Source organism: Mastigoproctus giganteus, chromosome 6 (assembly GCF_048544385.1).
Source record: "Mastigoproctus giganteus isolate SK-2022 chromosome 6, ASM4854438v1, whole genome shotgun sequence".
NCBI lineage: Eukaryota > Metazoa > Arthropoda > Arachnida > Uropygi > Thelyphonidae > Mastigoproctus > Mastigoproctus giganteus.
The window spans coordinates 44,560,653-44,586,243 of record NC_143580.1 but is presented as its reverse complement, the minus strand read 5'-3'; the positions used below and the strand labels follow the sequence as shown (position 1 = coordinate 44,586,243).

The 25,591-nt window shown below is 35.8% G+C and overlaps 1 protein-coding gene across 1 annotated transcript in view; it reads left to right on the top strand.

Annotated features, from left to right (window-relative positions):
* Positions 1-2,328: 2,328 nt before the first annotated feature.
* LOC150084213 (cysteine protease ATG4B-like) overlaps positions 2,329-25,591 on the top strand; it is a 131,067-nt gene continuing 107,804 nt past the window's right edge. Inside the window, exons 1-3 of the mRNA XM_090375102.1 lie at positions 2,329-2,831; positions 16,506-16,601; positions 18,722-18,793. Of these exons, the coding sequence (XP_090231228.1) occupies positions 2,792-2,831; positions 16,506-16,601; positions 18,722-18,793 (208 nt within the window). The 5' untranslated portion in view covers positions 2,329-2,791. The remainder of the gene's footprint in view (positions 2,832-16,505; positions 16,602-18,721; positions 18,794-25,591) is intronic.

The following is a 25,591-nucleotide window of genomic DNA, read 5'->3' as shown; positions in this document are numbered from 1 at the left end:
TCATTGACGCGGGATTAACTTTGTGGTATAGTCATTTGGGTCCTGGATGTATTGGATTATGTTATAGATCATTGCACAGGTGGAACTCAAGTATGGGATTGTTGGTGCCACCTGTCTGGGTTTTGGCAGTAGGGATTTTTAATTTACTTTTTTCATGCTTTATTTATTATTATTTTTTTGCCATTTTTTTCCTTTTCTTTTCCTATTCCTCCTCGCGGGTGCTTAACCGGGCAAGCCAACATCCACGTAATAGCCGCCTCCTCGTGGCAAGGAGAACAAGGAATCAACTTTCTGTGATTGATGCATCCTAGTTGCTAAGTGACCAAACCAAATTATTACATTAGGGCCACCCGTAATTTACAGACATATTACATAAACCCGTTTATATAATATGTCTGTAAATTGCGTGTGTTCTCTGGTCGATTTGCCTGTTTTGCTGGACGAAAAAACCCCAGTTTCCGGGGGGAAAAACTTGCTATCTACTCCTGAGACCGACTAACTCAGCCATGAAGTGAAAAAAGCCCAATTAAAGTTTCTCGCGTCATTGACGGGATTCGAACCCGGGCCTTTGCCACCCGGTTGCTAAGTGACCAGTCAAACAATATTTCAAGAGAACCTATACATGCGTTGTAAATCCTACAACGCATGTATAGTTTTTTTTTTTTTTTGGCTGATGCTGCATAAGCTCCTACACTTGCTTTCTTGCATCAAGTGCCACTACTACTACTACTACTACTGCTACACGCCCGGCTTACTTAGCAGGCGTGCTTCAATACATAATTCAGTACCCTCGCGAATAGCACAGTTGGTAGAAATATCTAAACCAAACTGGGTAAAATAGACCCAAGTTCGAATCCTCGTCGATGATGTGAAGAATTTTTGTAGGCCTTTTTCACCATCTGGTGAGTATGGGCTTGGCACACCCAGGGTCCTGAGCTGGATATCATCATTCTTCTCTCTCTCTCTTTCTTGGGTATTCTCTTATACCTCTCTCTCTCTCTCTCTCAGGGTAACTCAATTTTTTTTTTTTTTGGCTGGTGCAGCATAAGCTTCAGGCTTCCTTGCACCATATGGCTAATAATAATAATAATAATAATAATAATAATAATAATAATAATAATAATACAATACAATATATATTTATTTATCATTTGAATTTGCTTACAATACAAGAACTCGAATACAAGAAATAACAACAAGTCGCAATTCATCAGTTAAATCAGTTTTTGCATACAAAATTGTTAGCTAACAGAAAAGACAATGAAGTCATTACACATAGTATATTCCATTCTGTAAACAGAAGTAGTGATTGATCCGCATTGAAAATCTATTCTACTGTATCATTGAGTATCAAAAATTTTCTTACGAGGAATTTTAATTTGGAGATTGAATAACCTCTCCTGAGCCTGAAATCAACGCTTGCCAACAAGTTATTTAATATGTTCATTGTATGCCTATCTCCAAATCTATTTAGGACCCTAGGGTGAGGCAAAACAACTGCTTTTGGGTTCCTTAAGTTGTGTGAAACATTCCTTTGAAGTGTCAACTCTTCATAAATAGTGTTAAGATTTTTCAAGAATAAATTTAACTTCAGTTTTTGAATTGGATATAGTATTTTGTATTTTAACAAAAATTGCCTTCTCTTATTCAGATCATTCCAAGAGTTTGTCCCCATTAACAGTTTCAAATCCTGTTTAGTAAATTGTTTATAACCCTTATTTCAATAATAATAATAATAATAATAATAATAATAATAATAATGTTGCTGAGTTAGTTGGTCCAGGCCAGGGTAACATAGTTTTTTCTTTCGGAAACTCGGTTTATTGTGCAGAAAAAAGGAAAATCAACCATCGAACACGCAATTTACAGACATAATAGGGTGTCTGGAGTATCAGAGACATAGGCAATACGTCGCTAACGCTCCAAAAACCCTCCAACAAAAAACAAACCAATCATCACCTAGCTACAGGGCAGATATAGGGGATCATGGAAAAACTGTGTTTCATCCTGCTTTTATTGATGAAACTGCTCGTGCGTGGACAAACAAATATGCATATTTAGTTTGTAAAATAAATCGAATTTTGATTGATTAATAAATAAATTAATTAAATTTGGTAGATCCAAAAGATAACTACTGTACTGCTATTATATATTCTGTTTGGCCTTAATATTCATGAGAAACATTTTGTCGTTAGGTGGTGTTTAAGTTAGTTTTGTAATCGTTAGTTCTGATTGATGTGTTATGACGTGCGTGAATTGGCCTTTTAAATTTTGGATATTTAAAATGGAAATAGATTTATGTTAGTAGTAGGTAGCTAGCTATTATTTGTATATAGAAAGGTGCATTTCTGATTTAAAAAAGAATGTTTCCGTCATTACAAAAATTAAAAACATATTTGATACAAAACTACAGTGTGTTATCAAGAGCATACGCATTTATTTTCTTTGTGTTGAAATGAGATTGTTTTTGAAAACAAAAAGACAAAAACTTCTAATAACTTCGATTAATAGTTGTATATACAGATCCTATGTAAGCCTTTGGTAATTTTGAATATTTTAATGATTTCGGAGAGTTGTGCTGCTTTACAGTGGAGCTTATTTGACCGCTCATGAACTAAAGGAATGGATGCAAAGTTCGTTGCATTTTACAGTCTGAATGTAGCTCTAGTTTTATTAGTCATGCTGGTTAGTTGAGAATAACCGATTTTAAAATGGTACCTTTTCTCTTCTTCATTTGTCTTTATTGAATAAAAATGTTGTAAGGATTGCGCTGCCTTGTTTCCCCCTCCAAATGGATTTCTACAATGCCTGGGCTCACTCTTATGCAGCAAGTAAGTGTTTTTTTTTTTTTTTTTTAATATATTAATAGTTTTGTCTTATTTTCAATGCTACTTTCAGGGCTTACGGCGGTCAAAGAATTTCATTCGATCGGGATTTATAGATAGGTAGAACACTGATTAAATACTTATCGAGACATTTTATATTGATACGACATATCAATATAAAAAACGTGGGTTTTTTTTTTTTTTTTTTTGATATATTATATCATCATCATCAAGAGGAGTGTTTCCATTTGCAATGGGTTTCCTCAGCCTACAAGTTATTTCTTTTTAGGAATTTTTTCCCGCCATAAAGTGCGGTTCAAGGTGTCTTGGTCGGTTAAGCCTCGGGCTGTACTCCCATACTCCATCCATCCCTGTCCTCCTAGGTCTTTCTCTTTTCCTTCTTCCAGGAGGTATCCATTCCAGGATAGCCTTTGAATATCTGTTTTCTTGCATCCGTTTTACATGTCCATACCATGTTAGACGCTTTTCTTTGATGGTGTCAATAATAGTCTTTTTCACTTCCATTTTTTCCCTTATGTCTTCATTCCGTTTTCTGTCTCTTCTAGAAGTTCCTACTGAGCATCTCCAAAAATCCATTTCTGTGGAGAGCAATTTGTTTTTCGCTCGCCTATTCAGTGTCTAGGTTTCTGCTCCATACAATAGAAGACTTTGTACAATCGTTTGAAATATGTTTCTTTGTTTTATTTAGGATATTTTTTCTCCACAGAACAGAGTTTAGCATGCCGATAACCTTTCTGCCGTCTGTAATTCTCTTATTGATCTCTGCTTGGGATGATCCATCACTTTGTAAGATTGATCCCAAATATTTGAATTTATCAACTTGTTTGATTTTAAAACCTGCAATATTTAGAACGTGTCCTGGCCCTGAAGACAACATTTCAGTCTTGCTAAAATTGATTTTTAGACCCCATTGTTTATATTCCTCAAACAATTGATGACATGCATACTTTGCATCTTCTAAGTCTTGTGTTATCACCACCTGATCATCTGCAAAAAATAAATTGTGAATATAGGTGTTCTTATTAATCGGCAATCCCATTTTAATACATTTTTTTGACCAGGATCTTAGGCAGATGGCGATATAAATTTTGAAAAGTGTTGGCGACATGCAACAACCTTGTAATAAGCCTTTTGAAGTGTGGATTTCAGGTGATAAAGCTGATCCCACTTTAATTCTGCATCTATTATTCCTGTAAATTGCCTTAATAATGTTAATCAGTTGTCCATCAATATTTTTTTGCCTCTTTTAGTGCTTCCCATAAGAGTTTTCTTGGAACACTGTCATATGCCTTTTCAAGGTCAATGAAAATCATAAAGATTTTTTTTCGCTCTTTGAAAAATGAAACAGATCCTTGAAAAATGCCTTTTGATTGGCATTTTTCAAGGATCTGTCTTACTGTTGAGATATGATCTATACATGACTTCCCAGCTGAAAAACCACTTTGTTCTTCTGATACCTTGATTCGAGCTACTAAATGGTTCCTGATCCATTTTCCAAGGATCTTTAACAGCGGGTTCAGGCCGCATATTCCTCTGTAATTTGAACAGCTTTTCCGATCGCCCTTCTTATAAATTGATGTAATATATCCTGTTATCATTTCTTTCGGTATTTCTTCTCCTCTCAGTATACTATTTAACAGTTTTTGTATCAGAACAGCCACCCCTCTTCCTCCATATTTCAGAAGTTCCATGTAAACTCCTCCAGGTCCAGGTGATTTGCCATTCCTTCCTTCCTTTAGCAGGAGTTCCACTTCCCTAACAGAAACTTTTAAACCCGAGTCTTCTACACCAAAATCCTCCATCGTCTTGAACTCTTCCCGGTCTTCTTTTAAAAGTCCTTCATAGTACTCCGTCCAGTCTTTCAAAGGTATTAATTGCAAACCAGCATTGTGTTTATTCTGTTTTCTCAAGTCTTTAAGGACCTTCACGATTCCGCTGATTGCTTGAAGCCCAATTTGCTATTAATAGTTGTGCATTTCCTTTCCCATTCTTCATTTTTTGCTTCTACTACCAACCAATTGGCTATTTTCTTTTTTTCAACATAAATGTTCCTATATGCATCATTCCTATCACCCAGCCATTTCTGATATGCAAGTTTCTTTTCCTCTACAGCAGCTTTTACTTTCTCTGTAATCCAGGTTTTTTTTGGTCCTTGGCTCTTTCTTTTTGCCTAGGATTTTATGAGTTATTTTTTTAACAGTATTTTTTAAATATTCATAAATTTCTTCAGTATTACCTTTTATCTCTATGTTAATTGCAACATCCAGTCTCTGAGTGAAGTTGTTTCTAATGCTGTCGTCCTGGAGTAGGTCAACGTTAAATTGATCCATTTGTAGCATTTCTCCTTCCCTGCGTTGGTTGTCCACACATATTTTCTTAATCCAGTTCCACCTCAGTGTTGTTTTAACAAGAAAATGGTTAGATCCACATTCAGCTCCTCTATAAACTCTGACATCTTTCAATACATATGTCCCTGAATGTTTTGAAATAATGTAATCTATAACTGATCTAATTTGTCTTGTCTCCTGTGACCAAGTATATTTATGGATATCCTTGTGTTGGAAAAATGTGTTGTTTATTCTCAAGTCGAACTGTTCACAAAGATTGCAATCTATCTCCGTTGTCATTCCTCTCTTTCTCTCCAAATCTTCCAATAACTTTGCTATTTTGTTCATTTCCTACTCTTGCATTGAAATCTCCCATTAGAAATATCTCTTTGTTCTTAGGAATTTTTTCTATTAGTTCTCTCAGATCCTCCCAAAATTCATCCTTCAAGGTATCGGTGGTGTCATTAGTCGGGACATATATTCCCAAAATACATATTTCTCTCCCATACATTTTCAGTTCCAATGAGATCATTCTTTCATTAATAAATTGCCAGTTTTTGATGTTGTCTCAATTTCTTTTTAACAGCAATAGAAACTACTGCTCCTGCTCTTGCTCTTTCACTCTTATCAACTGCACTCCAAAAATGGTAGTATTCTCCCATTATTTCCTCTCCACACCCCTTTTTCTTTGTCTCTGATAACACGACGATGTCTAACTTGAATTTTTGCAGTTCATCCGAAAGAAAGTTTCTTTTAGTTGAAAGGCCTCGAATATTCCAGCATCCCAAAATCGTAGTCCTTTTCCGTTTGCCGAGTTGTTTCCGAAAGTGCAGTCCATTTTCATTTTCACTTGTAGGTCGTTTAGCATTTGTGTATTTTTTACACTGAATGAGGAGCTAGCCCGTTGCAGTAACCCCCAACCTGGAGGGCCAGGGTATCTCTTTTAGTCTGGCCCCTACCCTTTGACCTGTCCGGCTTGGGAGGCCCTACCAGTAGCTAAGCTACCGCCAACTTAGCTCTCCGGGTCATTGGGACACACAAGCCCCCCCCTCCCACCGCGACAAGGTGGAGAATACCATCGGGGGAGTGATATATTATATACTTTTCTAATTTTTCGCTTTTTCCTTTGGACTCTGCTGAACTCGGGATATTGTTGCAGTTTTGCCCTTACATGATAGGATGATATTGCACTAAAACAGTCAGTCACAATTTCTGTTCCACAAAGTGATAAAAGGTTATGCTCCAGAACATGAGTACCACTTTTGCGGGCCATGCTCGAATCCGTTCCGAATTAGTGGCGTAAACTAACCTAACATTTTTTCACTGTCCAAAAATGAAAGTCTATTAAAAAACACACTTATTATTATTATTAGCCATATGATGCAAGGAAGACTGAGACTTATGCTGCACCAGCCAAAAAAATTTCCCGAGTTACCCTGAGAGAGAGAGAGAGAAAGAGAGAGACAGACAGACAGAGAGAGGAATCACCAAGAAAGAGAACGATGATGATATCCAGCTCAGGACCCTGCTTGAATCCGTCCCGAATTCTTCCACAACCGCAACGCGGTGACTCGGGTGTATCCATGTTCTGGAGACAGCCGTTTCGAATTAGTGGTGTAAACTAACCTAACATTTTTTCACTGTCCAAAAATGAAAGTCTATTAAAAAACACACTTCTTTGGATTGAAACCGTCCCGAATTCTTCCACAACCACAATGCGGTGACTCGGGTGTATTCATGTTCTGGAGATCAGCCGTTGAAGTGATTTATACCTCTTCCCCTCAACTCCCATGCTGGAGCCAGTTGTTGCATTTTTATATGATAGAAATAAGAATTAGTAATATGAGTTATATATATATATAAATATTGTGTTAGAGCCAGAACTAGGGTGGGGCGAGCGGGGAATCAGCCCCAGGTGCAACATTTTAAGGGCGCATTCGACCAGTTACATATTTTAAAATTGTTTCAATTTTGGTTTAATTACAGTTGGACCTGTGTTTAACAAACTACTTTATAGCAAAGGAATTATTTTTTAATTCCTTTTGGTGATTACGTTTAAAGGTTTCTGCAGAATGAAGAAAATTTCCTCGACAACACAAAACAATCAGAAAAAGGAGGTGCCTTCACCTGTCAATTATTGCCATCTTCCTCGCTTTCATCGAAGTATCTGCCGTTGGTACTATTCTGGACTTCAGCCAATATCACTATGTAATTATTTACCTGTATTTACATAGGTCACTCAAGAAAAGACCTTTTGCTTCGGGTTCCATAATGCATGAGGAATATTGTTGCATCCGAATGAGAAGGATTAAAATATTTAACTGAAATATTTACAAACTATACAAATATTTACAAAATACTTGAACAAACTACAGTATTTACACATATAGAATATTGATTAATATACAAAAACATGTTGCAATGGAACATCAAATATTAGACAGTGAATCATGTGTATGAGGTTGGTGAATGTTGTGGAGGCAGTTGTCAATAATTAATTGCATTTGTAGTGATGTAATTGCCTCGCCCTCTTCTCCCATTGTCTCGAATAAATATCACTAGGAGGAAAACTTTTTTAATGTATAGATAGATATGCAAATCGTAGACTGTTACTATAGTAATTTTTATAAATTCATAAAGATTGCAGGGGTGTAGCAAGGAGGTGCAGAGGGGGGGGGGATTTTCCCCAGGGGCCAAGCTTCAGGGACACAAACTAAAGGAATTATATATCACAATCAGGGGCGCTAGGTAGACATGTTGCCCCCCGGGCATTGTAGAATTGCCTAGTTCCGGCTCTGTATTGTGTTTAAGTTACCAGTAATCCAAATATGTCACAGCTATTTTAACATGCAACTTTAATGCCAGCAAGTGCAGCAAAATAAATACTCTCCTCTAATTTTATCCTCATTTTTTTAATGTAATGAATATTGATTTGTTAATATTCAATTAATGTGAAGTTTTTTTTTTTTTTTTTTTTTGATTTGGTAGTTGTTGGCGCATCGGCTTCTGTGACCATATTGCACCTCCCAAAAGTTTTTTTTGCAGTACTTTGATCCAAGCCCGAGGCGGGAATCGAACCCGCGACCTTTGGGTTGCCGGGCAGGTACTTTACCCACTCGGCTAGCCCGGTCGGCTAATGTGAAGTTGAGGAAACCCTTCATCCACTTAGAAGAGAACATTATAAGAAGAAGAAATGATAATTTCTTAATGATCATTAATATTCTGTTCTAACTTTATTTTATGCCTTAGCACTACATGCACTGATAGTTTTATTCTTTAACATGATTCATTCATATTTAGTGATAAAAACAGAACTGACTAGTGACCAAGTGATACTGTAGCCAAACAAAACAGCTTTGTTGAAAATAAATTTCAGAGCCAAAATGCAGTATTTCTTGGGCACACAAATTACCCAAAATAGGTAATTCAGTTTATCAAATTACCAAAAATAGGTAATTCAGTTTATCAAATTACCAAAAATAGGTAATTTGTGTGCCCAAGGCAGTCCCACTTCCACCTAGCTATATAAAACAAACTTACACAATAAAGGTACCCCCAGGTAACTAATGCTAATAATTGACAGCAGATGTCTTCTGAAGCATCATCTGTTTCTCTTTTTTGATTTTGTGTTAAATTTTTGGCAACTCTGTGTTCACATAAATAAATCATCACAAATGGTAAAAATTTACAAACTGCTTTGTCTGCTATATTAGGGAAAAAGTCCAACACATTACCCCAGAACAAAGACAGTGGAACACAAAAAACTTTTCTTGGAATGACGTGTCAACAAGAGATATCAGTCAGTTCTTTTTCTTCTTTTGTGAATAGGATATGGGAGTTTCACTTTTTCAAGCAAGGGTTAGCTATACACCTTTAATTTTTCAATGTCTGTATTGACAGGAAAATATTTCTCAAAAAAAATCGACAGCTGCGTGAGATGAGCAGTTGTTGCTTTCCGTAAGTCTGACTCTGCAGAGATATTTATTTCAAGTAGGCATGTAGTAAAAGTATTGAAGGTACCATATTGTCGTGCGTCAGCTCTCTTTCTCCAAAGAATAATTTTATCTTTGAATATAGAGATTTTATCATTAGCCACGAAAAGCATTGTGTTTTTGCCTTAAAGTGATAGATTCAGTGCATTCAGTTTATCAAATATATTGGCATGGTAGGAAATCCTTTGTGAATTATAATCACTAGACAAAGTTGACAAATCTCTGCAGTTTATCTCAAGTTGTTTTTCTTGTGGCTTCAGCTTTACGATCAATAAGAAACATCACAATTTCAGAGTATAATTAGAGAATCTCATCAGCACTTTACTTCAACTCAGCCAACGTGCTTTGGCATAAAAAAGTATGCAGTCATAGTTGCTGCTCATTTCATGACAAATCTGCTGGAAAAGCCTTGTATTTAAGCCACTAGATTTCACATAATTGAATATCTCGGAAAAAGAATATTAAAAAGAGATCCAGGGTCCGTCCACTTTGCTCCACTAACAATCCTTCCCCAGTTGATGATAATGGCAGAGCACCCTCTGTTGATCCTGAACAATCAATTATAGCTAAACTTGACTTCAGCATCTCTACTCCAGTTCCTGCCCCCATCTTGGGAGGCATCTCCGTAGCCAGGTGGGAAGGAGCAGCAGTGCGTAGCACACGCTTCTTGATTAGACCGGGGTTCGAGCCCGTCACCACCAAATACGGAGGATGCGGGAAGGTCAGGGAATGACCACCGCATATCCCGGAGCAATATGGCCTTAGTTGCTAATGCTCCTAAAAACCAAATAACAACAACAACTCCTGCCCCCATCTTGGAATCGCTTGCCCACGCTTCTCCTGCTCCCCCTTCTGCACAACCTGCTATACTACCTTCATCCTTCCAACCAGCTGCCCCTGTTTCTCCTTCTACTCCAGCTCATCCTGCAGCCTCTTTCTCTGCTTCTGCGAATCTGACTAACTCAGCTCCACCATCCACATCAGCTCCAAAAACTATTCCATCACTCTCTGCTCTTGAGCAGACTGTTGCATCAGGATTCCCATCCTCGAACAGGCTTGCCATTCCTGTCTCCTCTGCCCCTGCTGATTCCTCATCCCTTCATCTCTACGCTGCATAAAAATCTAGTGGTATTCCTAAACCACGACAATAACAGATTTACTAGGTTGGCAGGAAATACTGTGGGCTAGACTGGAGACTATATCCACAGCTCTCCTGATTGATAATGAAAAGCTCCGGGCAGTTAATGAAGAGCTCAGGTCCCAGACAAGCATCCTTGAAAGGGTGCTTGATTAGTATTAGTAATGGCCGCATGGTGCAAGAAAGCCTATGGCTTATGCTGCACCAGCCAAAAAAAAAAAAAGAAAAAAAGAATAAAACAATGATAAAAAAATAATAATAAATAAATAATAATAATTAATAAAAGAAAAGGAAATTAAACCTATCATCTTATACGCTTCCCTGACCTGAAGGTACTATCCAGATGACCTTTGAATTTCCCCAAACTGTCAGCCTCTACCACTCATGTAGGCAACTTATTCCAGTAATTTATAACTCGCTGGCTAAAATAAAACTTCCTGCAGTCCAATCTAAACATTTCCCCCCTGTAACTTGAATCTATGTCCCCTAGTTCTAGCATCATTTATAATCTTGAAAATTTCGTCCTCATTCATTTTACTGATGCCTCTCAGAGCCTTAAACACCTCAATCAAATCTCTAAGGTGTCTAGTTTCCAAACTCTGCAACCCACATATTTGAAGTCTTTCTTCATAAGGACGCCCTTTTGCTGATCTCACCAGACGAGTTACCCGTCTTTGCAACCTTTCAAGAAGCTGGATGTCTTTCTTTAGGTGCGGTCTCCATACTTGAACACAGTATTCCAAGTGTGGTTTAACAAAAGCCTTATATAATGGGATTATCACGTCCCTGTCTCAACTTGAAAAAGTTCGATAGATCATCGATAGGACATCATGGGCCTTCCTTGCAACCTGTTTATAATGCTCAGAGAATTTCATGTCTGACTGTATCGTAATACCCAAGTCCCTTTCCTCCAGTACTGGGTTTAGTTGAACTCCACCAAGTGAATAAGTTATTTTGGGATTACTGTTTCCCAGGTGTAATACCTTACACTTTTTTGGATTAAAGCATAGCTGCCATTTTTCTGACCATTCCTGAAGTCTATCTAGGTCTCTCTGAAGAAGCTCAGCTTGACAGTGATCATTAACCACTCTACCAATTTTAACATCATCTGCAAATTTAGACATCACGCCCTCTATCCCTTCATCAATGTCATTTATGAAAATTAAAAACAACAGTGGTCCTAATACTGATCCTTAGGGAACCCCACTTCTTACATCAACCCAGTCTGAGGAATAGCCATTTATGACAACCCTCTGCCTCCTGCCCTGAAGCCATCCTGCTATCGATCTAAGGATTTTCCCAGTGATTCCAATCTGTTCCACCTTATAAAGCAACCGCTCATGTGGGACTGAGTCAAAAGCTTTACTGAAATCTAAATAAACAATGTCGAAATTATTCCCTAAATCCAGCTTGTGAGTGACCCTTTCAAAATAGCGAACCAGATTTGTTAAGCTTGATTTTCCCTTTACAAAACCATGCTGAGTATCCTTGAGAATTTCAATTCGATCCAAATGATCCTGAATTCCACCCTTGATCATTGCCTCCATGATTTTCCCTACCACTGAAGTCAGACTGACAGGTCGATAATTTCCCACTTCACTCTTAGAGCCACCCTTATGTATGGGAGATACATTGGCACTTTTCCAATCCAAGGGAATCTCCCCAGAGTCTAGTGATGCTCGCATAATTAGCCTCAATGGTTCAATGCACTCACTTGCCGCCTCCCTTAAGATTATAGGGTATATTCCATCAACTCCAGGAGCCTTACTGGCCTGTAACCATGTGGATCAACTAATCTAGACTCCAGACAATCTCTCTTCCCTGCAGGCCTTTACATCTGACATTTTTACCTGGCAAAAAACCATGTATGCTAATGCCAACCAAAACTAGGCAAACAATTCTACAGCCTAGATTTCACACTTGTGAAGGGGGAAAGCTAAATTAAAATTTTTTATTTTCTATTTTTTTAAATTTTTAATTAATTTTTATTATTATTATTAATTTTTTAAAATTTATTTTTATTTTCTATTTTTTTTAAATTTTTAATTAATTTTTTTCATTTTTATTATTTTTTTAAAATTTATTTTTATTTTCTATTTTTTTATTATTTATTTTTATTTATTTATTTTAGTTTGGGTTTTTTTTATTTTTTATTTATTTATTTTTTTGCTAAATTTGCCATACGTATCAAATTTTATTTATTTTTATTTTTCATATATAAATATATTATTTTATTATTATAATAATTACAATATATTACCTTTATTATAATATATTACCTGCATGCACCACTAGCTTTTTTTTATTTATTTATTATTTTTTATTTATTTATTTTTTTTGACAACCTGCACCACGGGTAGTGTTTTTTTTTTTTTTTTTCTCTCCTCTCTCCCCTCTGGAATGGGCCCCCAGAGGTTCCTGACAGCACCAGGTGGGTCAGAGTCTCTTACTGGGACTGGTCCACCTTCCTGTGGTGTAGACGAGTACCCAGAATCATCTGTCCAGGTGACTGATGCTTCTGGGTAGCCAAGAGGCCAGAACATAACAGCAGAACACACACATAATACACACAAACCTACGTCACACACATATCTGGCCCATCTGTAGTGATACTGTTCTTCACAGAGATACGAGGCAGAGTTGAACAAACATTCTAGGTGCCGCCTTTACATATACACATGTCCACATAATTGAATTCATATATCTCTCTATTAGTGTCTTAAAAATATCTTTCAGTTTTGCAGGAATGTTTTTCACAGCTAAATTTTTCATATGGAGTATATAGTGACTACTTGAACAGGAAGGGAGTGCTACTGCCTTGATTCTCGCAACAACACCCGAAACGAGACCCTGGATATCCTTGGCACCATTGGAACAGACATCAGTATGCTTCTTCCAGTTGAATTCATGAGCATAAAAAAAAATGCCAATTTTTTCAAAAATATCAGCTCCTGTTGTAGTGGTTTTCAAATCGTCACAGATAAGAATGCCTTCGTACAGCTCACCATTATACAGGTATTGAACAAATACTAACAGCACAGCTATGCTACTAATGTCATTGGCATTATCAAATTTTCACCAATAATGTGGGACTCTCCTTGACAACAAAGCAATAGCTCGCTTTCAGAAAGCCTCTAAGAATTCTCTATAAATCACAAATATAGCTTTCACCAAGAAAGCCTTGTTTACATAATACTTTTTCTTTTTGAAATAAACAATGGACTAACCATTGAAATCTTGATGATTTCTTTCAAAATGTCTCTTCAACAGAGAGGGTTTCATTTATTTTATTATTATTTTTTATTTATGAAAGTGCCAAGCATGAGAGGTATTAGAACCTATAGTACTGAGTACCGTACATGGGTTGAAGGTTGAGAAGATGAAATAAGATACTTGTTGACATTAGACTTGAATTTCTGTAGATTGTAATTTTCGGGAAATACATATGAAGGAAGGTTGTTCCAGGAAACGGAAGTTGAAGGAATAAATGAGGAAGAAAAAAGTTGATTCTATGAATTTGAAGTTGGACAGTAAAAGGAGCTGAGTGGTTTGGAAGAGAGAGCTGGAATTATAGCAGCCAATTGAGAACAACAGTGCCCATGGAAGTATCTATAGAAAAGGCATGCAGCAGAAACACAATATATATGAGACAGAGAATGGTTCATGTTATTGCTGAGTTTAGCAGCTCTGCTGTCTTAAAACATTATTGGGTTGAGCAGCATTGTAATCTTAACCCCTGGATTTTTTGATTTTATGGATTTTGGATTTTATGAATTTCAATATTGAATGTGGCTCATAATGCACACTGCCTCTCATGGTTAGAGGCCCTCCATATAGTCATTGCAGGTCCCATTATTAATCATAATTCTGTGGCCCACATACATCCTATTATTGAGGCCATTATTTTACATAGTGAATAGAGATGGCAGGTAATTGAGCAGGTAGTCGTCGTGTACTTTATTCAGAGTCTGATGAATGATTGGCTGAAGGTTAAATTATGTCAGCCTGCTTGCTTTTTTTTTTCTTTCCTTTTCCCTTTTTCTTTTTTTTTTTCATCTGTCAGGCTCAGTGCTCATAGTGTTGTATATCCGGTGTAGCTTCTGAGGTATAAGAAAGGCTGTTGTCGTTCCTTCAGTGTAAGTTAAAAGAGTGATCCTTATGCCTTGAAAGCTTCTTATATGTTTATTTTATTGTTTATTTGCTGTTTTACATATATTATATTCTTAATACTTTTAATTGCTATACTGCACATTTTTATTTCTTTTTAAATCTCGTATACTTGTAATGGTTTTCTTTTATAGTTATTTTAATGCCTATATATTTTATTTTTAAATAAGTCGTTTAATGTTCAGCTCAGTGGTTGCAATATTCTTATCAATACGAGTATACCTGATGCCCAGAGTCTCCTCTATTATATTAGAATTAGTTACTTTATGACACTCAGTTGATTCAATTATTTGTGTCAAAGATATATAAATTGTGGAAAAAAAAGTATGGAATTGCATATTTTGGCTTTTGATATCTGTGTGGCATTTTAACTCCTTCCAGATAAGACAACTACTGTATCTCTTAGCCAGTTATTATTTAATTAGTGGATCCTCCCAGAAGTTATTTTGTCAAGTTGTAAATTGGCAATTTTTTAATTTACAGAATTGGATCATTGTCCATCTCCACTGGCTTGCCTCAGGGTGGGGTTCTCTTGGCCATTTTATTTTATGCTATTCTGATTATTTTCTTGATCTTTAATCCAAACTTTGCTGCTTATTCAGCTGTCTGCTGCTGCCAATAGACAAATTATTCTAGTATTGTGGACGATACCGTTAAACTCCATATTAGGAATGTTATTTCTTTCTCAAACAGGTTTGGTCTTGAAATAAATTCTGCCAAAAACCAAATACATTTAAATTTCTCTTGCATGTAAGACAGTCTTATTTTTTGTATCTATTGGAGTCATAATTAATAGATGTGATGTGGTTAAGTTTTTAGAGGTATTTTTTGATTCAGAATTGTTGTTTTAGGAATACATTGCTGCAGTTAGGAAGGCTTTATTTGATGCATATTGGAACCTGAAACTTGATCATATCCTAGTGTCAAACAAGGAAATTATTAGAAAGTATTTTAATTAAGAGGCCTCCGTAGCCAAGTGGTCAGGAGCGGGAGTGCAGTAGCACACGCTCTTTGAGTAGACCGGGGTTCAAGCCCCTGACTGCTGAATACGGTCGATCTGCCAACCCGCACTGGACCAGCGTGGCAGATTATGGTCCACTTCCCTCAGCATGAATTGTTGAGGAGGCTTCCATCCTGCAGTGGGTTGATAATGGCTGCACTTTACTTTTTTTTTATTTTAATTTATATGTGATATTTGTTGCCAACTATACCTCTACTCTTTGGGCATTAGTAACTCCTCTTTTGCTGGGGCTGAATACTGGATCTTCAAAGCCCCCAGATCTCAGACCTGTTATGGAGGATTTCTGCCTTAAATAAGATAATCAACTTTGTTTCTTGTAGAGGTGATAATCTGTTTCTTCAACATTTTAGCATGGAGGGTTCCACAAAACTAGCCATGTGCTGCTCCTGTACTTTGGTTGCCATTTCACATAACTAAAGAAGTGCAAACAGTACTTTATCAGTGCTATTTTTGATGTAATTAATTTTTCACAAAGCAATTGTGAAACCGGAATCTCGAGTAGTACGTGTTGCTGATCATCAATCATCAAGCCTCCTAGTTTTGTAAAGGGGTTTCTGCTGTGTAATGTCCTGTACGTGTGATATATGGCAATAAAAAAGGTTAATAATAATAATCCTACTCAAATTCCACAACCACAGATCTAGAGAAATTCTTAGCCAGTTTAGTAGAGAATGGAGTAATGCAGGGCACCTCTTTACCATCTGTGAAGATTCTCTGACATTCAGCATGTAAGCCTTGTGAACTGGTTGGTTTGTTTGCCCTTTGTGTACAAAAATTAAACAGTGAAAATGTTGTGCAACATATGGAATTAATTTGTAGCTAAAATGAGCACATCCTTATGTTGGATTATTTCATAATATATAAATTATAAATATTTTTGTGCCTTTGAAAATGTAATTATAATATTTATGTTAATCAAAAAGATATATAAAATATCTATAATTTAAGGTATATAAAATATCTATAATTTTTATTTCATTATTCCAGTCTTTGCTTTAATTGATTTTCTTTTAGCTTGTATAGCAAATGAACAGCCACAGAAGTATGAAGATTTTCCATACACTGAACAACCAGTATGGATTCTTGGGAAGAAATATAGTATTCTTTATGGTAAATATTAATCATAAATGCTGTTTTTTTTGTATTGTTTTACTGTAGAATAGTTGAACTTAAATTTTTTTTTATATATATATATATATATATTACAGTTTACTTTCGATATTGTACCTGTACAGTTTTCATCATTTTTGCAAACTATTCAGAGGTTATTTTTGTCATATAATTTCATTGTTTATTAATTTGCTTATGTAACTGCTTGGTTTCAGGATTGCATTCAGCATCAATTTTCATACATGGTATCAGACATTGATTAATTATGCTCTCTAGAAAATTTGTGTTTAAATGGATACATAACTTGAAAGGGCCTTCAAAATATATATATATAATGTATATACACCGTTAATATTACCACCCTACGATTAATATCTGGCCAGTTCTCCAGTAACAGTTGGTCATATCCTACCTAAGCATAGCCTGTCAGATACAGCTGTAAATATGCTTGTAGATCTTTAAGAAGACATGATTGTGAATGCAAGATGCCACAATCAACAGAGTTAACAGACTGCTAGCATTGAATGGTAATAGGTGCTAAATAAGCAGTCAGTTCTGACTCTCTGAATGTCAGCCATTGAAATGTCTGTACTGACATTTCAGTGGTCCTGAAGTGATTGGTGATGTGATCTGATGCTGAAATTGTTACAAAATGATCTGGAAAACTACCAAAGCTAATATAATGTGACAGGAGAGTGCTGCAAAAGAATCATCCACCCGGAATGCAATCATTAGCACAGCACACACACAGGCCCTCAGTAAGATGATTAGGACATGTCATGATATGGATTACCATGGTCATCTTTATAAGCAATTAATCACCCCAACTAATGCCAGACCATCTAGCTTGGTGAAAGACACACCATTCTTGGACCATAGACCAATGAAAAGCTGTGCTTTTTGAAGTGACGTCATGGTACATTGCCTGCCAGTATGACATTATTCCTGGATGTCAGAAATGCCTGATGAAAGCTATCTACTGGACTGTATCAGCTTGACAGTGAAGTTTGGTGGAAACCGCATGATAGTCTGGGGCTGTTTTTCATGGTTTGTCTTTGGACTATTGGTTGTTTTGGACAAAACCATGAATTTTGAGGTCTATCTAGATGCTAAATAATTGTCCAGACAATAATGCATTACCTATATTGTGGCAGCACATCAAGGACAGCCTATACCTGCATCAGCAGGACAATGCTCCATGTCATACCACTCATGTTGTGAGAAACTGGTTTGAGGACATGAGCATCAGAAAGTTAGACTGGCCAGCCCAGAATCCTAACCTCGTCTTATAGAGAACCTCTGGGTATGTTGTTTATGGCACAAGGGCTGCTAAGGCCATATTGTGAGAGCCTCTGGGATGAATTGGATTGCTGGTGTTTTGTTTGTGTGCATGTGTGTGAGGAGAGACTGCCCAAAAAAACAGCTAAAGTGGTTATTGTTTTGAAGGTCAAATGGGAGGACATTCATAAAAATATTGGAAAATATCAGAGGACTTTTACAAAAACTAGTGGAGAATGGAGGCTGTCATAAAAGCTAATGTTTCGGCACATGTTATTAGTTTTCCTGAAAATAAGGTTATTTAGGTATCCAAATATTAATGATAGGGCATTGTATATGTTCAGACTGCATAGAACCCACACATGAAAAATGTGTATACTCCACAGAGTCCAAACATGAAAATTGTACATGTGCATATGTACACATGAAAGGATTGTTAGAGGCCTTGAGTAGATTTAAGATTTTAAATAAGCAGTCGGTTCTGACTCTGAATGTCAGCCATTGAAACTTGTTTTTTGTGGTCGTTAATTTAGTAAATAATGAAGTTTGAGCTGAAAAGATAAAAAGTTTGTTAAAATTTCAACTGTACAGAATCTCTATATCAAATTGTCATTTATCAGTTTTTCAAGGCTAAAAATCATGTTACTGAATGAAGACACTTTGTATAAGTATCCTTGAATGTAATTATTTTGTTGAAATTAAGCATTTATACAGTTACTATTCCACCTTATTTATGTTCATATAACTATTAATTTCCAATATATTTTGAAAACATTCAAAGTACTATTATTGATAGGATTTCATAAAGCACTCTTAATTATTTGTGTATTTCTATCATTTAGATTTAGAAGAAGTTAGAACTGATGTAAGATCCAGATTATGGTTCACATATAGAAAGGATTTTCCTGCTATTGGTAAATATACTAATTAAATAACTACCTGATCTACATAATACTATAAAATAAATTTTTATTTTATAGTATTATGTAGTATTTAATATTTATGTAGTATTAAATTAATTTATAGTATTAAAATACTATAAAAAATATTTTATAGTATTTTATAGTACTATATGTAAAATGGAAACTTACACTTTTCCAAAGTTAGTCCAAGGTTTATATAGAGAATTAGCAATATAGCTAGTTCTCTGTATAAACTTGATGAACTTCATCAAAATTTTTAATTTGTCCAAATTTATCCAGAGGAACTTTATCGAAAGTGATATGTGCATTCATCAAGCATAAAAAAACCAGATCTGATGGGAAGAATTGTGGCAGAAAATCAAGGCTTGATTGAAAGAGACCACTGGACACTGAAAAGGATTGTAGCCAAAAAATATAAAACTATTGCTTCAAAAATAATTGCAGAACTTAATGTGAGTCTCAGCAAATCAGTTTCTACCAGAACAGTTTAGCGAGAACTTTATAAAGCTGAAATTTATGGCGGAGCTGCTATTGCCAAGCCACTCATTACTGATGATAATGCTAGAAAAGGAGGCAATGGTGTAAGAAGCACAAAAACTGGCTACTTGATGATTGAAAATGTCTTATTTTTAGAAAAATCATTCACACTTTTTTGAACATCAGGGAGAGTTTACATTTGGCAGATGCAAAGGAAGTGCATCATCTTGACTGTCTTGTACCAACCATCAAATATGGAGGAGGCTCAACAATGGTTGGGCCGCAATAGTAATAGTATTTGCCATATTGTGAAAGGAAACCACAGGCTTTTGCTGCACTGGCAAAAAAAAAAAAAAAAACAACACACCAAGTAGATAAGAAAATACAAATTATATGCTTCCCTTCTCATACAGGTAACTATCCAGAATTTGTTCAAACTGTCAGCCTCAACTACCTGTGAGGGGAAACTTGTTCCAGCAATCAACAACTCGTTGGCTAAAAGCAAACTTCCTACAACCTAATTTAAACTTTAACCCCTGTAATTTGAATTTATGATCCCTAGTTCTGAAATTCTTTATAACAGTGAAGATTCCACCTTCATTCATTTTACTAATTCCTCTCAAAGCCTTATAAACCTCAATCAGGCACATCTGAGGTGCCTGGTTGCCAAGCTCTGTAGCCCACATAATTGGAGTCTTTCGTCATACAGTCATCCTTCTGCCAATGTCACCACTCGAGATGCCCATCTTTGGACCTTTTCAAGAAGTTCAGTGTCATTTTTCAGATGAGATCTCTATACTTGACCACAGTATTCTAAATGTGGCCTTGCAGTTGCCTTATGCAGTGGGATTATAACCTCCCTATCTGTACAGAATAACATTCGATAAATCATCAATAGGACACCATGGGCTTTACCTGGCTGCCTGCTTATACTGTTCAGAAAACTTCATATCTGCCCATATTGTAATTCCCAGATTCCTTTCTTCCTCTACTGTTTTTAATTCAACTCCACAAAGTGTATAATTTATTTAGAGGTTTTCCTTCCCCAAATGCATTTTGCTCCGTTAAAACTTAGCTGCCACTTTTCTGACCATTCCTGAAAGCTGCTTAAGTTTTCCTGAAGGTGCGCTGCTTGGCACTGATTATTAATGACTCTACCAATCTTTATGTCATCTGCAAATTTTGACATCGCACCATCTATCCCTTTGTCTATGTCATTTATGAAAATGAGAAACAACAGAGGTCCAAAAACCAATCCTTGAGGAATCCCACTCCCATAATTATACTAATCTGAAGAATATCCATTAATCACAACCCTCTGCCCTGCAGCCATCCAGCAATCCATCCTAGAATCTTACCAGTAATCCCAATCTGTTCAAGCTTATACAGTAACCTCTCGTGAGGAACTGAATCAAATGCTTTGCTGAAATACAAATAAACTATGTCAAAATTGTTCCCTACATCCAGCTCATGAGTAACTGTGCCAAAATCTAAGTTAGTTAAACATGATTTTCCCTTAACATGTTGTGTGTAAACATGAATGCCATATATACCTAAATGTCCTGGATTACACTCTTAATCGTTGCATCTAAGATTTTTCCTGCTACTGAAGTCAGATTAAACATCTGTAGTTACCAACTTCACTCTTAGAATCACCTTTATGTATTGGCGATATATTAGCACTTCTCCAATCCAAAAGAATCTGCCCCAAGTCCAAAGATACCTTCATAATTAACCTCAGTAGTTCATTACACTTCTTTCGATCTTCCTCAAAACTACTGGGTATATGCCATCAACTCTGGAAGCCTTACTTTCCCTTATGCTCAGAAGTTTTTCTAATAAACAACCATCTGTAATTTCAAAATAACTAATTTCATATTGCTCAGCCTCACTTGCACAGCCTCTTCTCAGCATGAGGGGTCTTTTGTCAGTAAAGACATGCAAAGTACTTATTCAGTTCATCTACAATCTCAGCTGGGCTATCTAAGAATTTCCCACATCCAGTGCACAAGGGCCCGATCTGATTAGCTTTCTTCTTTGTTGTATTCACGTACATGAAAAATTCCTTGTCCCCATTGTTTGCTCTCTTAGTCAATGCTTTCTCACACGCAGCCTTCATCGCTGTGTAATCTTTTTCATGCTATCTTTTTCTGCTCTGTTTGACTGGCCAGCTCACAGTCATCCATTTTAGCATTCTCTTCTTGCAATATTTTCTTAAAATAAGAAACCCCTTTTCTTAAAATACCTTTTTTCTTAAGGATATGTATGTGTTCATGGCTTCTGTGATTTTTTCTTTAAAAGTATTCCATAATTCAAATGTATTCACTCCCCCTTGGCAATCTGCCCAATTCACAGATGCCATATAGTGCCCTAAAATGTCAGTCTCCTCTTCTGAAGTTAAAACCCATGCCTTGACCTTTAACTTCTGCAACATCTTCCTTCATATTCCAACTGACAATTGTGTGATCACTTCCTAACAATGGTTCCTATACTTGAAGCCCTGTGATGACATGTGATTTGTTAGTATTTCAAGAATATTCTCATCCTTAGTACTTTCACATGCCGGTACAAATGATAAACATCTAGTTTATTTAAAAATTTTTTTCCCCATGGTGAGTTTCCCTCCCATTTATTTCAATCAATCTGGGACAGATTAAAGTCACCCATAATAAAACATTCACGCTTGCTTGCCCGTTCTATCTGCATGTAAAGACTCTCATCATATTCTTCACAATCTTCTGGTCTGTAGATTACTCTCACTCATATATCTTTGCTTCCAATTTGCACCACACAGATTCTTTGCTGGCAAACGTAACTTCAGACTCAGCAAAAGCTCTCTCTTTGCACTCAGGCTGCTTTTAAAAAGAAGCATTACCCCTCCGCCACTTTTATCTTCTCTGTCTTTCCTGAATACATTATACATGCCATAGCAGAATTCATCATCCCCAATTTCTGGGTGGCATCATGTCTCTGTTAGCCCTATTATGTCAGCATAGTTGTTCTAACCAGGAGTTCATATTCAGCCTTTTCATACAACTGCAGACACAGTTAAGAGTAAGTAATCTTGGTATTCTTTATTCAGTACCTTGTATTCAGTATCTTGGTGTTGTTTAGGACCTATCATCACCCTGCAAGGACAGATTATTGCTACTGATTACTTCAGTATTCTTGGTGACCAGGTTCGTCTCATGGTGCAAAAATTTTTTCCCACAAACAATACCATGTTCCAAGATGATAGTGCTCCAATATACACAGCTAGATATGTCCAATTTTGGTTTGAGGAATATGAAACTGAGGCTAAGCATCTCTTATGGCCTGCACAATCACCAGACTTAAACATTATTGAGCTACTGTGGGCATATTTAGAGAGGAGAGTGAGAAGTAGGTTTCCTCCATGTTCATCGCTTAAGGAGCTTTAAATGTTCCTCCATGAAGAATGGTCCAGTATTCCTCTTAAGACAGTTCCAGATTTATTTGAAGTTATTCACTTAGAATACAAGCTGTTTTAAAAGAAAAGGATGACCCAACACCATATTAGTGCATACTTTAATGCTTATCACAGGTATTTCTATTATTTTGTTCATCCACCAGGAGTTGAGTTATTATATACAGATGTATGGATGTGATGAAGCCAAATAGGCATTTTACGTGTATATGCTAACACACCTAAAAACTGAAATCCAGGACAAAACAGACTCTGAAAAAAATAATAAATAAATAAAAATATGAAACAAAAGCGAAACCCACATATTAAAATAAAAGTCATTCCCAAGTAGTTTTTTGTACTTTAATTAGCTGTATACATATAGTAACACTGCTATTTCTGTCTGTGCTCACAAAAATTTGGCTTCAATTTTCAAATCTGCATACAGAATATTTGCTAACTGTATGTTCAAATCTGGAGTAAAGGGGCCATAAACACAGGAAATACAAACTTCATTTTATGTTACACTTCATTTTCAATTTTGTAAATATTTTTAGTGTTGGTTTCCATCAGTGCATTCGAAAATCCTTTCAAAATCAAAAATGTAGGACAGTTTGAAAAACTGACATTTCCTAAATGGTTACAGGTTACACAAGTTCAAGACTGCACAAATATTTTCAAAAATAAATGTACATATAAAAATCTTGCCCAGTGAAGAGCAGGTTCATGTGATGTAGGTAGAATAGATAGATTGATTATTATTAATATAATCATAATCAATCTAGCTATATCTTGCCCACTCTCCTTGCTCTCCAGATGTAACTTCTGGATTTTTTTTTTCTAGGATTACATTAAGAACAAGTGCATTGCATGAATATTCAAAGTGTGAATGAACTACATATGTGTCTATGTGTGTGTCAACAAGACAGCTGTTTCTGTGACACCATAGAATGAAGCATACTATTCTTTAGTTTAACATAATTCAATTTATTTATTTATTTTGGTTCTTGTATGGTACAGTTATTGCAACTTGTTTTGGCCTGGTTCATTTCTGGGAAGTCTTAAGTGGATGATCCTTAGTGGTGAACTTTTGAGTTCCTATACTCTGAGTTGGCTCTTGACAGTACCGTCCAGTGGCATGTCAGTCATAAAATACATCTAAAAAAAAATTAAAATTGAAATATTAGGATTGTATTATAAGTGAATTTTAGTATTCATTTAAGTATTCATTTTTGTATTCATTTAGTTTTTATTTTAATTTAGTTTTAATTTTAGTATTCATTTAGTTTTGTATTTCATGTTGCTTTTTGGATTCAGTATATATTTAAGCTTTCATTCTGCATCATTCAACGTTAGAATGGAAGAAATATGGCTATTAAAAATCAGTGTCTATCATCGTTAATTTGATGCACCATATGCCTGTTTGCATAATATTTGTGTTGTACACTTTCTTAAGGAAAAATTGTTTTACAAAATTATATTAAAATAAAGAATATGATTACACCATGTGCACGTATTTCAAAAAAATATACTGAATGGCGCACAAAATGCTCTGCATGCCTGCTCTTGTAAAACTTTATTCACTAAAATCTTACATTTAGCCACATTAATTGCATTTTTATTGGATTAATATTGGCATATATTGAATGGACCGGTCTATTTATTATTATAGGTAAGGCTGGGATAATTGAAATGGTTATGGATTGCCTTTTGCAAGGCTGCTAAGTGAAGCTCTGTTTATTGCTTAAAAATTATTGTTTATGTGATTTTATTAAGTTAATGAACTTGTTCTTTACTTTTTCTTCAGAGTTGCTTAAAATTCCAAACTGACTTTTGCTGCCATTGTGATTATCGATATAAGAATGTTTGAATTTTGCCACTATTGATATAGAAACAAAAGAGGTGCTGCTTTGTGATTTTTCTGAGTAGCTTTGTAGGAGTGTAGTTAATATTAGAAGTGTTTTTTATTAGGTCCATAAACTATAAATTTGTAGCAATACAGATATGATTTTATAATGTAAATGTATCACACAGTACATAATGCAACTTAAAATAGTTAGTTTATACTTTAAATAAGCAGGACTAGTGTTATTATTTTCATATCTGTTAGTTTCATGTTTTATTTTTAAATTAAATTTAGACTAAAATCGTGTCTCAGACTAGCGCAGCATAGCAAAGGACTAAAAGTAGTGGAAATGCTGTAGTTCAGGTGGAACAGCCGAGAACAGTTCTACAAATCAGTATTATATTGTGGACTCTACTGGTTTCTCCTTTGTAAAACTAACTTTAGAACAACATGATATAGCCGAAGGGAATATCTTTTGTGTTCAGTGCAAAGAGCATCCTTAGGGGGTTATACAAGGGCTTGAAGAATAGGGTTGATGCCCTCAAAGATTTAAAAGAGAGGGACCCATCATACACTCATACTGAGCCCATACAGAGATCCTTGGTCCCACAAAAAGTAGCTGTAGTCGGTGACTTGTCAGAGAAAGGAGAATCATATTGTGTAAAAAGGATAGGTGGAATAGAACCAGGGTGTGTTTCTACTAGGGACAAAATTTAATCGTGCAGTAGAGCAGTTATCTCTTAAGGACACAAAAGTATGATATTATCATACACATTGGCACTAATGATATTAAGAAGTGAGGATTTGTTTAACAGGTGTAGGGAAAGTTGGGAAAAATCAAAACCTAAAATTTGAAACACTCTATAGGGGGGGAGTACATATTGAGAGTCTTATCAATCAGTCCAGCATTGGAGAGACTGATTGATAGGGCTCATGGGGAAGAATTTTTCTAAGTGTGATCTATGCTTGTTAACAGGAGAGGCTGTTTTTATAGGGATGAGACACTTAAATAGGAATAAAAGAATATTGCTGATGCTATTGA